This window comes from Rhinatrema bivittatum, chromosome 5, assembly GCF_901001135.1.
Source record: "Rhinatrema bivittatum chromosome 5, aRhiBiv1.1, whole genome shotgun sequence".
Lineage (NCBI taxonomy): Eukaryota > Metazoa > Chordata > Amphibia > Gymnophiona > Rhinatrematidae > Rhinatrema > Rhinatrema bivittatum.
This window is the reverse complement of record NC_042619.1, coordinates 82,806,642-82,823,403: the sequence shown is the minus strand read 5'-3', so window position 1 is coordinate 82,823,403 and position 16,762 is coordinate 82,806,642. Positions and strand designations below refer to the sequence as shown.

The 16,762-nt window shown below is 43.8% G+C and overlaps 1 protein-coding gene across 3 annotated transcripts in view; it reads left to right on the top strand.

The window, feature by feature from the left end:
- LOC115092050 (intraflagellar transport protein 88 homolog) overlaps positions 1-16,762 on the top strand; it is a 283,575-nt gene that overhangs the window by 99,690 nt on the left and 167,123 nt on the right. For all 3 annotated transcript variants that reach the window (XM_029602517.1, XM_029602518.1, XM_029602519.1), the window contains exon 13: positions 12,491-12,561. In XM_029602517.1, coding sequence (XP_029458377.1) covers positions 12,491-12,561 — 71 coding nt within the window. The remainder of the gene's footprint in view (positions 1-12,490; positions 12,562-16,762) is intronic.

The window sequence follows — 16,762 nt, the reverse complement described above, 5'->3', positions numbered from 1 at the left end:
CTCCCGAGTCTGGCCTGAAAGTCAGTAGAGCGATGGCGAAGCATTACCCACTGCCGGAGGACCCATCGGAGCTCCTGAAGCTTCCTAAGGTGGATGCATCTGTTTAAGCAGTGACCAAGAAGACTGCCATTCTGATGGCAGGGTCAGCTGCTCTGAAGTATGCACAGGACAGGAAGCTGGAAATACATATTAAAAAAAATAGTTGCGGTCTCAGCATTGGGCAGTCAGGCCGCTGTGTGCAGTAGCTTCATGGCACAAACCTATCTGTGATGGGTCCAGCAACTTCAGGAGCAAGGTGCGGGGTCTTCTGTCTCCACCAGACAGAATGTAGGCTGAGCATTTGGAGGCAGAAATAGTCTATATCACGTATGCCTTCTACTAATGCTGCACACATTGGCTAGAAATATGGTGTCGACTTCTGGGATGACGTCACTGGGGTCAGCAGCATTGTGAGCCATCTCCGGGCCCTCTCCCCCCGAATTGGCCACCGTTCCCCCCTCCAATTTGTTATAGCCGCCTCTCTTTTTGGCTGGATGTTGTGGAGGACATCGGGGGCTATTGTTTCGCCGCAGTTTCGGGCGAAATCGAGCGCTCTGGGACCTGCAATGAGCTTGAGATTGGCGCGACTTACCCAGCCGCACAAGTGAGTCAGCTCCGGGCCGTCTCCTTTCTTTTTCCTGTTTTGTTTTTTTTTGGTCGGGGGTAATAAGACACTTGGGGCTATCAATTCGCTGCGGTTTGAGGCGAAACCGAGCGCTCTGGGGCCTGATATGTGCCAGAGATCGGCGTGGCTCTCTCAGCAGAAAAAACATAGTGTGGCCAAGATGGCGGCCGCGACCGCGGGAGACAGTGCAGCTCCGGTAGCAGAGGTCTCGGAGACGGCTCTGCTAAAAATATCTACCAGGGTTGCTGAAGTTTTGGATGCTAGGCTGCTAAAAAATTCAATCCTCAATGGCAGACAAAGAATGTTGTAGAGGAGCGCTAAAAGGCTGGATGAGGCGGAGCACAGATTGTCTGATCAGGAAGACCAGCTGCATATTGTGGAAAGGCAAGTACAAGAGTTATCAACTCAAAATTCCTCACTGCTGGACTGCTTAGATGATCAAGAGAATAGGAACCAGCCAACAATATTAAAATAATAGGCCTTCCAGAATCTGTGCCCGAACAGGAACTGTATGATCTTATTGAAACCTGGCTGCCGACTCACTTGGATCTGACTTTAACCTGTGGCTGCTTGCGCTGCGAAAGGGTACATAGAATGGGGCCGCCCAGGGAAGCGACTAGCAAACCCCGGCCAGTGATGGCCAGAATTTTTAAACTACTCACATAAAATTCAGCTCATGCGAGCCTTTTAATAGCACAGTGGTGTGGAATACCAGGGCCACCAATCATGCTGTTCCATGATTTCTCCACAGCAGTCTCAGCACAGCGCAAAGCCCTATCTCCTGCATGCACTAAGCTACACAAAAGGGGGATACAGTTTGCGCTACTTTTTCCTGCAAAGCTCAGAGTGCAGCATAATGGTTCTATCCTTTTCTTCCACAAAAAGGAGGAAGCCAATTCTTTCATATCCTCACTGGAGCCAGCCAATGCTGCTTGAATGGTGCAGGCCTGTTGGATTTGCATAGTTTGCATAGTTTTCATTTCACTATCGTTACTACCAGACTGGTTCGGCCCCACATTGAAGGGTAAACTCCTGTCTCTTCACAGATTTTCTTCACCACAGTTCTCTGTTGACTGAGGAACGGTTCAGTTGTTTATTACGTTTAGCAGCTTCTGTTTAATTCGCCAGTAGTTACTGTGCCTTATGGTATGTGGAAGGGAGGTGGCGGCGGGGGAGGCCTTGGCGGGGGGGGGGGGGAGAGGGCAGAGGGAAGCCCATGGACCCATGGGGAAGATGGGTACTTCGTGCCTCTTGAGAACCAAGGAGTACTGGGGTTGGATGAGTTCAGTGTGTGTGGGGTATGTGTGGGTATGGATGTGTTTGTGTGTGCATGTGAGAAGCAGGCTGGGGGGGGAGGGGAGGGTTCAGGGACATGCCCAGGAGCCCTTCATGTTTTCCAAACATGTATGTAATGTTTTTGCCATGTATTCTGGTGTGGGGGACGGAGCGCCCAGGCTGGGGGGGGCATTTGGTCTAGTCACTGTCCATGTCTTTTTTTGTGATACATGCTGTATTTGTTCTTTTAAACAGCTGTCATGGTATCGGTTAAGATAACATCCTTGAACGTGGATGGTATCCACTCTCCGATTAAATGCAAAAAATTGTTATCCTTGTTTCAGCGTTTAAAAACCCAGGTGGTCTTTTTGCAGGAGACTCACTTGACGGAGATGGAACATAGTTTTGTGTACTTGCCAGGTTCTTATGGCCTGGATTGGCCACTGTTGGAAACAGGATGCTGGGCTTGATGGACCCTTGGTCTGACCCAGTATGGCATTTTCTTATGTTTCTTATGTTCTTATAATAAATTGAAGCGGGAGTGGGTTGGGAGCTGCTACTCTTCATCTTATTCTTCGTGACAGAGAGGTGTAGCGATACTTTTACACAAACAGGTACCATTTCAGCTGGACGAAGTGCTACAGGATATGGAAGGTCATTATGTTGTGGTGGTGGGGACAATCTACCAACAAAGGATAGCTTTCTGCAATGCATATGCTCCAAACGTCTATTCCCACGATTATTTTGTCCTCCTGATGGGTATTTTAGCGAGTTTACCTGATTGCACCCTCATCTTGGGAGGTGACTTTAACACTGTCATGGACAAGCAAATTGACTGTAAGCCCCCGAGGGCCACAAGCAGTAATGACCTGCATTTAGGCGTCAATTTTCTTTGTCATGAGTTAAATTTAATAGATGTTTGGAGACTTTTACACCCAGGGGACCAGGATTTCACCTTCTTTTCTCATCCTCATAGCTCTCACTCTCGGTTGGACTATATTCTAGTGCCAGAACATTTTTTCCCTCTCGTCACAGACGCCACTATAGGGCCTATTTCAATTTCTGATCATGCTCCCGTATCTGTCACTTTAAAACTGGGTAAGTCCCCTCCTTCGGCTTTTTCCTGAAGAATGCCCCCAGATTTGGATTCTGATGCGCACTTTCAGGAATACATTAAAGAGGGCTGGGAAGAATATATTAAATTTAATAATACGCCTGAAATTGCCCCACCCACGCTATGGCTCGCTGGAAAAGCAATAATGAGGGGGAAAATTATAGCTTACGTTGCCACACGCAATAAGCAGAGAAACGCAGAAATTCTGCGTCTCACTGCAGAGTTAAAGCACGCGCAGGTTAATTTTGTTCGGGACTCCATTACAGCAAACAAGCAAGAGGCAGACCGTATACATCAAGCCCTAAACACTGCTTTGCATCAGAGAGCATCGAAATCCTTGAGATATTTTAAATATCAGTTGTTTAAACATGGGAATGTTTTGGGTAAACTCCTTGCGAATTTAGTTAGACCTCGCAGAACAAAATCCTTTATTACTGGAGTTAAGGGTAGTGATGGCGCTTATCATACTCATCAGCAAGATATTGAAGCCAGTTTTATGGCATATTACAAGAAATTATACGATTCTAAACCTCACCCTCGACCAGTGTCGGAGGGTTTTTTTTCAAAATTTTAACTGGCCAAAACTACTTGGTGACAACCTTTCTGTATTAAATGCCCGCATCGTGGACTCTGAAATTTTTGCTGTCATACAGAAATTGAAAAAGGGTAAGGCGGCTGGTCCTGATGGGCTAAGCAATGAGTTTTATAAAACCCTAAAGTTCCCATTATTGCCTAGTCTAGTATCATATTATAATTCTTTAATCCAGATTAAACGTCTCCCACCGGACGAAAACTGTTCCACTATAATCTTATTACCAAAGAAGGGGCGGGATCTATAAGATGTGGGATCTTACAGGCACATTTCTCTCATTAATGTGGACATAAAAATCCTTGCAGCGGTCCTGGCGGCCCGGCTCAATACTATCTTGCCTACCTTGGTGCACTCATATCAGACCGGCTTTGTCTCTCGTCACCAGGGGGTGCAAAATGTGCGAAGACTCATTGCTGCCCTAAATTACCATTCACAGGAGGAAGCCCTTATTCTTAGTTTAGATGCCGGAAAAGCTTTTGACTCCCTATCCTGGGATTATATGTTTTGGGTGCTCCAGCAATATGGGATAGCTGGAGATTGTGTCGCGTGGTTACAAGTCCTCTACTACAATCCTAGCGCTAGAATTCTTATTAACAGAGGCCTGTCAGTCCCATTTCCCCTACAATGTGGTGTACGGCAGGCATGTCCACTTCCCCCCTGCTATTTGTATTAGCAATTGAGCCATTAGCTAAAAAGCTCTGGCAGGAAAAAGGATTTTGGGGGATTAGTTTGTGGACATCCCGTCAAAATAGCTCTGTTTGCGGATGATATTTCGTTATTCGTAGGCCGCCCCGTCAGAGTGTGCCAGTTATACTCTCGATTTTCAAACAGTTCCGAGACATAGTAGGCCTTCAAATACATTTTTCCAAGTCTGAGGCATTGGCCTTACATCCACAGCTCCCTATGCCGTGGCCAGGTTCCTTTCTTTTTACGTGGGCACATGGGAAACTGAAATACTTAGGGGTTTGGATCCCAAGAGAATTGGATAAGCTCTATGAGTTCAATATATGTGAAATCTTGGCTACTTTGGGGTGACAGTTGCAGGCTTGGCAGTCTCTTCCCCTCACTTTCTCAGGGCGTTGTGCTTTAATCAAAATGATTGTTCCTAAATTGCTATATAAGTTGCACATGCTCCCTCTTTGGCTCAAGGTTCATGATCTTAAAAAATTGCAGGGGGGGGGGGTGCTGATCACATTTTTATGGGCGGGTAAGCGCGCCCGGATTAAATATCAAACACTGGTGCATCCTAAAGCTCAGGGAGGGTTGGGCCTGCCTGACTTCCGAGCTTACAACGTCGCCTGTCAGCTGTGTTTTATTGGGGAATGGATTCTTGATGAATATACTTACTGCGAAGAAGGGATGTTAACCCGTATAACTTTGCCCTGGTCCCCTTTATATGTAGTCCAGGCCCCTGCGGCCAAGGTACAATCACTAACTATTCCCAAATGTTTTTTCTATCCATGCCGTATGGCCTGGCGATGGCTGTCGTCTCTATCAACTGCCAGGTTTGTTCTCATTGTTTACCCCGTTGGTGGATAATTGTGATTTTCAGCCTGGTACCAGAACAAGTGGAATATTCAAGACCTGGGCTCGTCGTGGCCTTATGTATGCCTTCCACTATTTTGAAGAAGACACCCCTCAAGTGCTACCGGAATTCTGGAACACCTGCCTTCACTCCATAAAGAACCTCCTGTCGAACCTCAACCTGATCCTGAACACAGACAAAACAGAGCTACTCCTACTCACCCAAGATGGCAACTATTCACAGACCAACACACACCCACCTCTCAACCAACTTTCTCCCCTCAAGTAAAAAACCTAGGAGTCACATTAGATAATCAGCTGAATCTCAAAAGCTTCATCAATAACACCACAAAGGATTGCTTCTTTAAGCTCCAAGTCTTAAAAAGGCTCAGACCCCTCCTCCATCATCAAGACTACCGGACAGTTCTCCAGGCAATCATCTTTTCAAAAATCGATTACTGCAACTCACTCCTCCTCGGCCTTCCTTACAATGCCATTAAACCACTACAGATGCTACAAAACGCATCTGCCAGAATTCTGACCAAGACGAACCGACGAGAACACATTACTCCAATCCTACAGAAACTGCACTGGCTACCAATCAAATTCAGAATCTTGTACAAAACACTATCGGCCATCCACAACATCTCCCCACTGGACCTCAAGTTCCCTCTACATCCACGAATACCTTCCAGACCAGTGAGATCAGCATACAGAGACACCCTACAAGTACCCTCAATCAAATCTGCAGTAAGAAAAAAAGCACTGTCCACCGCTGGCCCAGCTCTTTGGAACTCTCTCCCACCAAATCTTCGGCTCGAAAGATGCACAACCTCTTTCAAAAAGAGACTTAAAACCTGGTTATTCACCCAAGCATTCCCGGACTCAGCAGAACAATAGATCTCCCTCACCTTCGAATTCCGGGAGGCTGCTCACCAGAAAAAGCAACTCTTTAATTCAAACAAATGTCATAGTATCTCCGAGGCCCTGTGGCCCCCCTCAGACATTGAGCCAGTCACCTATAGTTTAAGAACTGCTACCCGGCTAAAGTTGTTTTTTGTATTCACCCTGTTAGCATTGTCAATGAACCCAAGTTCTTAGCTTCCTTGTTTAATGTAATGCCTTATTAGCGCAGGTTTTTTTTTTTGGTTTAATGTAAACCGAATTGATTTGTAACTTGTTACAAGAATATCGGTATATAAGAGCCCCTAAATAAATAAATAATAAATAAATATGGTTGAAAATTACAAGTTGCCAAGCAAGTTTTTCTTTGCTTACCTCCAAGCTCGCCACTACCTGCAGGCTTTTCGCTGGCAACCAGAGGAGTTTTTACGAGAAACCGCTTTCGCTAAAACTCTGTTTGAATGTGCGTACTCACATAATTCTATCAAAGGATGGAGTAGACTGATTAAAAGCGTGTTGCCGACTTCTCCTCTTGATCTTCTGGCTAGTTATTGGACACCGTTTTGTGCAAGGGATGTCATGGTTCCCTTCCTTACTTCCTGTTTCACCTTTCTCCATAAACGGCTGAAGGACTGTGGTTTGCGAGATCTGCAATTTTGGATTCTCCATCATACTATTTGTGACGATGTGTGCCGTTTCCGTATGGGTCGCCTCTCTTCTTCACTATGTATTAAATGCTCCAAAACAGAAGGCACCATGCTACATCGGTTGATTCTTTGCTCGTCCCTGGAGACTTTCTGGACTTCACTACTGGCCTGCGTCAATAAATGTATTCAGACCCCTCTACGGTTGTCTGCTGTTCTTCTGCTGGCTGGACCGCAGGTGCTTTTTGCAAAGTGTACCAGGGCCCAGGATCGCTTTGGCAGGATTGCTTTCCTACTAGCCTGCTGTACTATACTTGCTAATTGGACTGACCCCTTGATTATGCCTTCACTTGCGGCCTGGCATCATCGCATGATGGACATGGCTCTCTTGGAGCGAATGGATTTTCCCAAATCTCCTGAGCCCATGGACAAACACTATGCAGATTGCTGGGCTCGCTATTATTCTCTTCTCTCCCTGGATTTACAAAGTCAATTGAGTACAGCAGGATACCACATCACTTGGTACTCCACTCCTCCCGGGGCGAATAACCCTTGAGTGGACTATGCTGCATATTTTTTTCCACTGATTTTTTTTTCTTTTTTCTCCTGGTTTTGCTAGTTCGTTAAGGGTTTTCTTAACATATATATAACATCGGGCTTCTGGGCAGAGCTCGGGGGGGGGGGGGGGGGGATGAGGCTGTGTCTGTTGGTTGAGGTGGTTGTCTGAGTGGGATGAGTGAGGCGTGATTGGTATGCGTAGCTTGAATGTGAACGGGGATAGGTTCGGGGTTTCGTTTGCTTACAGGGGTGGATGCTGTTACTTAAAAGGAGACTTGCAATAACCACTGTACTGATTGTTCTCTTGTTGGTATTGATTTTCTTGTGTACTTCTTCGTGCTTGTAGAAATGCATGTCTTTGCAATAAAAATGATTTTATAAAAAAAAAAAGAAATATGGTGTCAGCGGTTTCATCTAGGCATCTCCTGTGGTTGCGTAATTGGTCAGCAGATGTCTGGTCCAAATTGTAGCCGGGCAGACTTCCTCTCAAAGATAAGCCCTTGTTTGGTGAAAACCTGGAGCAGCTGGTGAAGCACTTGGGTTAGTCCAAGGGTCATAAGTTGCCAGAGGACATGCTGAAAAGGAACAGGAAGAACTTCCTGGACAAGCAGAGATATCGAGAAGTGAGGAAATATTGCCCAGGCAAGGGTCTGGTAATTCACAGTCCATTTGAGGAAACTTCTGGTCAGGGGACCGGAGGAGATAAATCCACACAATGAGATGCGGTTGATCCAGTTTCCCCAGAGATAAATAGGGAGACAACCGGCTCTCTCTTTCAAAGAGTGGACCAAGATAACTATGGCCAGCGGGTGCTGACTATCATCAGAGAGGGTTACACCTTAAAAATTTGCTCGTCCGGTCCACAAAGCCTACATGGTATCACCTTGTGCCTCCTGCGGCAAATAGGAGGTAGTTTCAGCCATGCTAAATCGGCGTGATAGTTCTGGTATCCACAGGGGACCAGGGAAAAAGGAGATATTCCATCTACCTCGTGTCCTGAAGAAGGAAAGTCCCTGTCTGCCCATTTTAAATCTCAAAAAGGTAAATGCGGCCCTGAAGGTTCTGTGGTTCTGGATGGAGACCCTGCGCTCAGTTATTACGGCAATCTGCAAAGGGGAGTTCCTCGCTTCTCTTGACTTCACAGAAGCATATCTCCATATTCCCATACAGGTGAAACATCAGAATTCCTCCGCTTTGTAGTGCTGGGAGAATATTTCCAGTTTCATGCACTCCTGTTTGGACTCATGATGGCACCACGAACATTCACCAAGGTAATGGTGGTAATGGCCATAATTCTTCGGAGAGAAGGCATTTTGGTGCATCCCTCTCTAGACAACTGGCTCATTTGAGCAAAGTCAAAGGAGCTCTGTCTGCGCTTGGTTTAGTGAGTCATGCGAATGTTGCAGACTCTGGATTGGATAGTGAATCTGCCAAAAAGCAACTTTGTTCCAACCTAGTCACTGGAGTATCTGGGGGGTTCATTTTGATACAGAGCTAGGTAGGGTGTTTCTTATGGAAGTGAGAGTGTTGAAGTTATAGGCGCAGATCTTCAGGTCATTAAGTTTTCCTGCATCTAGAGCCTAGGACTATTTGCAGGTCCTGAGTTCTATGGCATCTACTCTAAATATAGTTCCCTGGGCATTCACACATATGGGTCTGCTTCTGAGGGAGCTTCTGTTCTGCTGGAATCTGCAGTTGGAGGAGTTCCAATGTCAGCTACCACTACAAGGTTAAATCCAGGTCGATCTTTCCTGATGGCTTTCTCCAACCAGTTTGGAGCAGGGCGTGGAGTTGGAAGTCTCAGATTGTGTAGTAGTAACCACTGATGCCAGTCTACTGGGCTGGGGAGCCGTCTGTTGGGGGCAAACAGCTCAGGGTTGGTGGTCAGCTGAGAAAGCCTCATGGTCCATCAACAGATTGGAAACGAGGGCAGTTCACAAAGCATTACTTTTCTTTCTTTTGCAAATGTGTGATCAGGCAGTGAGGGTCCAATCAGACAATGCGATGACTGTGGCCTATGTCAACTGTCAAGGAGGAACCAGAAGCCTCATGGTGTCTAGGGAACTTTTTCGCCTGGTGGAGCAACACCTCAAGACACTGGCAGTGTCCCATGTGGCCGGGGTGGAGAATGTTCAGGCAGACTTTCTCATTAGGCACACGCTGGTTCTCAGAGAATGGGAGTTAGCAGAAGAGGTGATGGCTCTCATTCGATCTAGCTCTCATCAGGTCCAGCATTCCCCAGCTGGACCTGATGGCATCTAGGCAAAATGCCTAAGCATGCCATTATTTCAGTCACAGGCAGGAGATCAGGGCAGAAGGCCTCAACTCTCTAGTACTCCCAACGCCGCTCAGGATTCTATTATATGTGTTTCCTCAATGGTCTCTGGTAGGAAGGGTGCTACGACATATCAAGACTCACCCGGGGTAGGTGATCCTCATGGCTCAAGAATGGCTGTGTTGGCCATGGTTTGCTGATTTGATAAATCTGGCCATGGATGGTCATTTAAGGCTAGGGTACTTTCCTTGGCTGCTGCTGCATCGAGGATCAATTTTTTTTGGTTCAGGTGGCTCACTCTTGAGTAATTGTCTGCATTTGAAAGGATATTCCAAGGAAGTCATTACAACCTTGCTACAGGCTAGATGGCCTTCTTATGTCTGGCTTATGACTGGGTGTGGAAGATATTTAAAATGCGGTGTCTTGGGAATGGGAATGCTCCTCTTCAGGCATCAGTTTCTAGTATTTTGGCCTTTTTACAAAATGGATTGGCAAAGGGTTTCACATTCAACTCCCTAAGGGTCCAGGTGGCAGCCTTGGAGTTTTTACAAGGTAAAGTTCAGGGGTTGTCCCTGGCTTCTTATCTGGATGTAGTCCATTTCCTGAGAGGTATGTGAAGCATTTGCAGCCTCCGGTAAGGCTAGTGTGTCCCTTATGGAGTTCTCTGTGGTCCTCCTTTTGAATCACTAAAGAAAGCATCATTGAAGGACCTTACACTGAAGGTGATCTTTTTGGTGGCGATTTGTTGGGCCAGGAGGATTCGGGGATTCAAGCATTGTCTTGTAGAGACCCCTTTCTACAGATCATGGAGGAAGGAATATCTTTACATCCGGTGCCTTCTTTTTTGCCGAAGGTGATAACTCCTTTTCACCTTAGCTAAGCAGTAGAACTTCCCACTTTTCAGAATTTGGACTCTTCTGATCCACATGCAAGGGAGCTGCATTTGTTGGATGTACGTTGAAAGTCACCAACAGTTTTCGAAGGTCTGATAATCTGTTCATCTTGTCTAATGGGGCATCCAAAAGTAACAAGGCTTCCAAGACAACTATTGTGCAATGGCTAATGGAGGTTATTGTATCAGCCTATATTTGAAAGACCCGTCCGATTCCGAGGGCCTGTGTGCCCATTCTGCTAGAGCACAGGGGGCATCCTGGACCGAATGGCAGTTGGTTTCCCCACAGGAGATGTCTAAATGGCGACCTGATCTTCTCTATACATTTTCTCAAGGCATTACCAACTGGAAGTTTGGGCACTGGAAGCAGCTGGTTTTAGAGAGAGTGTGCTGCAAGCAGGCCTTTCCGATTCCCTCCCAGTTTAGGGGAGCTTGGGAACATCCCATGCATTTAGACTGATTGAGATATGAACAGAAAAAAAAATTTGTTCTTACCTGCTAATTTTCTTTCCTGGAATACCACAGATCAGTCCAGAGTCCCACTGTCTCTGGAAAGACCGCTCTTTTTTTCTGTGTGTAGATAGTAAGAAATTGAATACCTCCAAACTTAAAACAATCTCCTTTACAGACCAAAGGGCTCCAGGTTGGAAGCTTGACCTTTCCCCTGCACATGTTGGGTGGGGAAGTTGTTTATGGTTTAATCTCATCTTTGCTTGGAGTACAGTATGTGTGGCATGCTAACTTAAGTAGCACAGTGTCAGTAAAGCTTTTCTTCTCTGTCTCCATCTGCTGGTAGGGATGAAAAACCCATGCATCTGGACTGATCTGTGAACAAAAATAAGCAGGTAAAAACCAATTTTCCTTTTTTTTTTTTTTTTTTTTTAGACCCTGCAGTAGTATAGCCAGAATGTCTTCACATTTTGCAGGTCCCGAGAATATACATCTCAGGGATCAGTAAACATTTGCAAAGGACAAGGAGACCTTTTAGTCACTCTGTGCTTGGCTAATTATATCTGGGATGTTACCACTGAATGCTTTAAAAAAAAAAAAATTCTAAGTAAGTCAGAGCTTCCCAAACCTTCTCTCAGGACCCCCTAGCCAGTCTAGTTTTCATGATATCCACGTGAATATGCATGCGAGAAAGTAGCATATTCTGGAGACCCATTAGATGTATATTTCACTCATGCACATTCATTGTGGATATCCTAAAAAACCTGACTAACTTTGGGGTTACCAGGACAGATTTCCGATGCCCTGGTTCAACTCTTCACAATTGCTTGTACCGTTCTCTCAGGTGTTTCAGATGTTGTTCCCACTGTAGCTTTATTTCATTGTCCAGGTTCTTCTGCTCTCCATGATGCATCACCTAAAACAAAAGTTCCTGAGGATTAATCAGAAGATTATTCCCTAGTTTATGCTAGATTCAAAATCTGCATGACACTCTCACATGACAACATTTTTTTTCTAGCAGCATTGGAGCTTCTCTGAGTAGGGTCTTGTCAGGTCAGCCTTCTTAGCCTTTGTGTTCTTAGGGCCAGATGTGCTAAGCCGTTTTCGCATAAACGGAAAATGGGGAAAGAATTTTGATAATTTGCCCCTAAATATCTTCAGTGTTAAATTAGATTTGAAGTAACTTCATATTTCTAATAGATAATTGAAATGGGACCAAGATGTTTAAATATTTACATAACATTTGAATTAACATAAGCATTAGGGTGCAACATTTGTGGATTTACATTCAATAAACTAATACTATGAATTTTCACTTCCTGTAAAAAATAAATAAAAAAATAAATAAATAAATAAAAAAAAAAAAAATATATATATATATATATATATATATATATATATATATATATATATATTTATTTATATATTATTTCAATTAAAATTAAAGAACTAAAAGCCTTAGTTACCAAGTACTTTTGCCATACACACATATTGGGAAAAATCCTTCTTAATAATCTTGGTATTAAATGACTGATCTTTTACACATCTTTTTAATATGCAAGATCCTTCTGTATATTTCATGATTTACTTTAATTTCAGGATGACCCTCATACTAACCTAGTGATTGAAGCTATTAAAAATGATAATCTAAGGCAAATGGAACGTGACAGGTAAACCTCCATTCTCGATTCCTTATGTTGTTTAAAATAGTGATCTTACTACTTCCTGTACGGGAAGTCCTTGATCTTATGTTGTCTGGCTTGTAACATCTTACTGTTATGTCACAGCAAAATTTAGATGAGTTTTGAACATGAAATGCATGATTTACTTTCTGCTGCTGCTGGTAACTGGGTGCAGACAGTGTGACTAAATCCTGGCCTTCGCCACTCAGCAAAAAGGAGGAGCTGGGCACTGATATCAGTGCGACTAAGCCCAGCTAGTGGAGGAGCATACAGCTCTGCATCAGAAGCTTCAGTTCCTCAACCAGTGAACCATGGTGCTGGGTGCTGCTGTCCTTCCAAGACAGATCCCACTGGGCTGATGGCCATACTCTGTCCTGGCAGCAAGCATTAACACCAGTAACAGATAGGACTGCCAGCAATTAGCCAGCCGTGGTGACAAGAAGATGCACTGAGGCAGTGAGCAGCAGCAGATAGTGCATTAGTGGAACTTGGGGCAGAGTTGGCTCTCTTGTGTATATGGGGTTGGGGAAAGGGAGAGGGAAGGCATGATTGTGACTTGTCTCAGGACGAAGACAATGCAACTTACCCAAGTATCCACACTCATAGAATCCCTACAGAACTGATACAGCTATACAGACAGCCCTCAAATACAGTTGGTTGCTGTAATAAATTCATGGTTATTTGGATGAAAACAGGATACTGGGTCTTGGTGCTGGAACCAGTCTCCCATGTACAACATTGTTTTCTATGGGAAAAATGGTTTTGATTTTAAGGTATATTTTTCAGGAAGCAGTTGTGACAAGTCCAAGGACTTCCTGTACTTGACTTTCCTTTCTTTTTTTTATCTTATACTGCCTTTTTCTGTTTCATATTTTATCCCACCTCACCTCTTATTTACCTGTCATAATGTGTTGCACAAACCTCCTGTTGCTGAGAGAGTAAGATGCAGATCTTTTATGTGCGATCTCCAATGCTGCTCATTCTTTGACCATTGATATCATTATATTAGTGATGCTTCATCTTCCAGAGACTTCAATAAATCCTTGAGAAGCACTTCCAGCACAAAGAACCAAAGTCCAAAATGGGAATAGATTTTAATTCTTTCCCCCTCTTTGGCAGTAGGTTTAGACATTGGCTGATACTGCCATTGCTTTTATATCTACTGTTTAGAACAGAAAGCAAAGTTGCTGACCTCTAACAGATGTTCTCTATGGAGAGCAGAACAAACAGCCACACAAAATGTGAGACGTCATCCAATTGCACCAAGTTGGGCATCGCTCTCGCCTAGTACATCTTCTAAGTATGCATTGGAATTCCTGTGCTGAAGTCATTGTGTGCCTCTCCCTCAGTCTATTTACTATCTTGAATTTCCCAGGGAGGAAAGCGGGATTGTGTGGCTGTTTGTTCTGTTGTCTACGGAGAGCACCTGTTATAAATAAGCAACTATGCTTTCTCCCAGGACAAGCAGGATGGTAGTCCTCACATATGGGTGACATCATCGGGATGGAGCCCTATCACAGAACACTTTTGTCGAAGTTTCTAGAACTTTGACTGGCACACTGAGCATGCCCAGCATGCCACTAAACCTGCATCCAGCAGGGGTTACCCTTCAGTCTCTTTTTTTTTCTGCTCAGCAGTTGCCTCGCAGTTCTCAGGAGCTCTGTGAGAATTTCTCACAACTTTTTTCCTCACGGAACCTTTCTTAGAATTTCAAAATTTTTCCCCATCCTGGGGTCCCCCATCGACTGCCGACCTCCGCTGATGCTAGTAAGTTTTTACCTCATTCTTTGCGGGCGGTACTTCCTTCGGTGCCCGACAACCACCGACCGCGCGCCGCCCTTATTTTTTTTTTTTAAATGGTGACCGGTTTTTGGAAGTGCCCCAAGTGTCCGAGGACTATGGCCATTACAGACCCTCGTGACGTCTGTGTCTTATGCTTGGGGCCTTTCCACGATGTCCACTAGCTGTGCCCAAATGAAGCCTGAAGGCCACCTGGCCCATTTAGAGAAAATGGAGCACCTGTTCGCCTCTAAGCATTCATTGGGAATTTCGTCCTTGTTAATCCTCTGTCAGTGGGTGTTGAAATCTTGCCTTGTGAGTTAGTACATTGTCTTCAATCTGAGTCTTTTTGACTCATCGGTCATCTGTTTACAACACCAGATAAGTCGGGACATTGATAGAGCTTGATTTCAAGCCTTTTTTTACATCAAATAATGCCTGGGAGGTTGACATAGCTTGTCAAAGTTTAACAAGCGTTTGATTGAACAAGTGGTCATCTTTTGTTAACAACAGATATGTCTGGGACATCGATGGAGCTTATTTAAGCCTTCCCTTTAATATTAAATAATGCTGGGACTTTGATATCGCTTGGACTTTGATATTGCTTGTTTAAGTCTCATAAGTGTTGAATTCAGACACAAGCAAACATTTTTTAAACGAATGATTTATTTAGTTCACATGATAAAGAAACAAATGGGGATGGAGGAGGTCCGTTTATGATTTAACATGACTGTTTCACCCGTTGGGGTTCATGATACCAATATATGAAACGCTCCTCTTCTCATCAAAAAATTTTTTTGGTTATAGAGATTTCAAAATATCACCCGACATCGGGGTAGTTAATTTCATATAGCTCGTGTAAAAGTTTTTCTCAAGAGGGGTTTGTGATTTATTGACTGTCTTTTGACTATGACACCAATGGCTAAACCTCATTCATTGTAGTTGTATGATCTTCTAGTAGTTGGTTTCCTTGCAGCTAGTAGAATTTCCTTCACAACCTGTGGTAATTGAAGTTTCTGAGGTAGTTCGGTTTCAGCATCCAGGCTGTTAGCCCCAAACCTGAGTCAGAAGGTTTAGTATTAATGGCAACATGATTGGTGGAGCTATTGCAAGTCTGTGTAGTCATGGGAATCAGTTTTTGGCATGACCAGTATGGTGCTATTGAAATCATTGTTCCCTTATCTTTTCTTAATTTTAGAATTCTCTTTGATATTAAGGGAATTAGTGGAAAAGCATGTAATAGATATTGCTCCATGGGATGACAAAAGTATCCATCACCAGTAGTTTCTTGGTCTCTTGAAACAATACTGCTGTAGTTAGTGATTGAATGGTGATGCAAAGAGGTCTATGGTTAGTGTTTCCCAAACTGAAAATGGTACTTCAGTGTGTTGTCATTGAATGACCACTCATGCTTAATCTGTCTGCCAGGGTATTGCTTTTTTCCAGGAGATAGTCAGCTGTGGTTTGTACTGTTCCCTCTTGTCTGTGGATATAAAACATTGCAACTTGATTGTCTGTTCAGATACTTGAAGGCCTTTGTAGATAGCTTTCGTTTCTAGAATATTGAAGTGCAGAGTCACTTATTTTGTCCAAATTCCTTGCGTACATATGGAAATGAGATACCGTATGTACTTGTGTGTAAGTCGATCTCATGTATAAGTCGAGGGTACTTTTTGGGCCCCAAAATCAAGATTTCTCTGTCACCTGTGGATAAGTCCAGGGTAAAACTTAGGGCTGCCTCCCTGTTCAGTCCCTGTCTCCCTCCCTCTCCCCATGGCTGCCCTTCCTGTTCAACTGTAAAATTAAATAATTTCACCATATTTTTGATAGCAATATTGCACCTTTTCTTATTAAAGTTTTCTTTTAATTCACATGTTCATATATTATAGATTCTAAGCAGTTGTGGACAGTTTATATGAAAGTAATTTTAATGTCATACAATTCAACTAAATTAAGGAGGTATGTTAGTGAAAAACTATGCAGAACTTATCAGCTCTAAAAGAAACATTACAATTACATATGTTCCTGAGCATTTAATAAAGCTTCCAGTGCTGTGCTAGTCTGTAATAACAAAAAAAACCCAACTGTGACTGGTGGTACTTTATTGACTAATAGATTTAATTAAAGCATAAGTTTTTGAGAAGATGCCACTTTGACAGATGCAGTCATTCTTAAATCAATAAAGTAATATTGTCACCTTGAATACCTCCAATGTCCACTAATTAAGAAAATATTAATAATCAACTACATTATCATACTGAATCTGTCTGAAATCTTTAAAAACCTGAGGAGACATTCATCTTAAGCTATATTCTTTATCCGTACAATTTATTATAATCTTTTTATAGTAACACTTTTGGATCATCAGCCGTCGGCTGCCATTAAAACCCTCTCTCCTCCCCCCCCGACC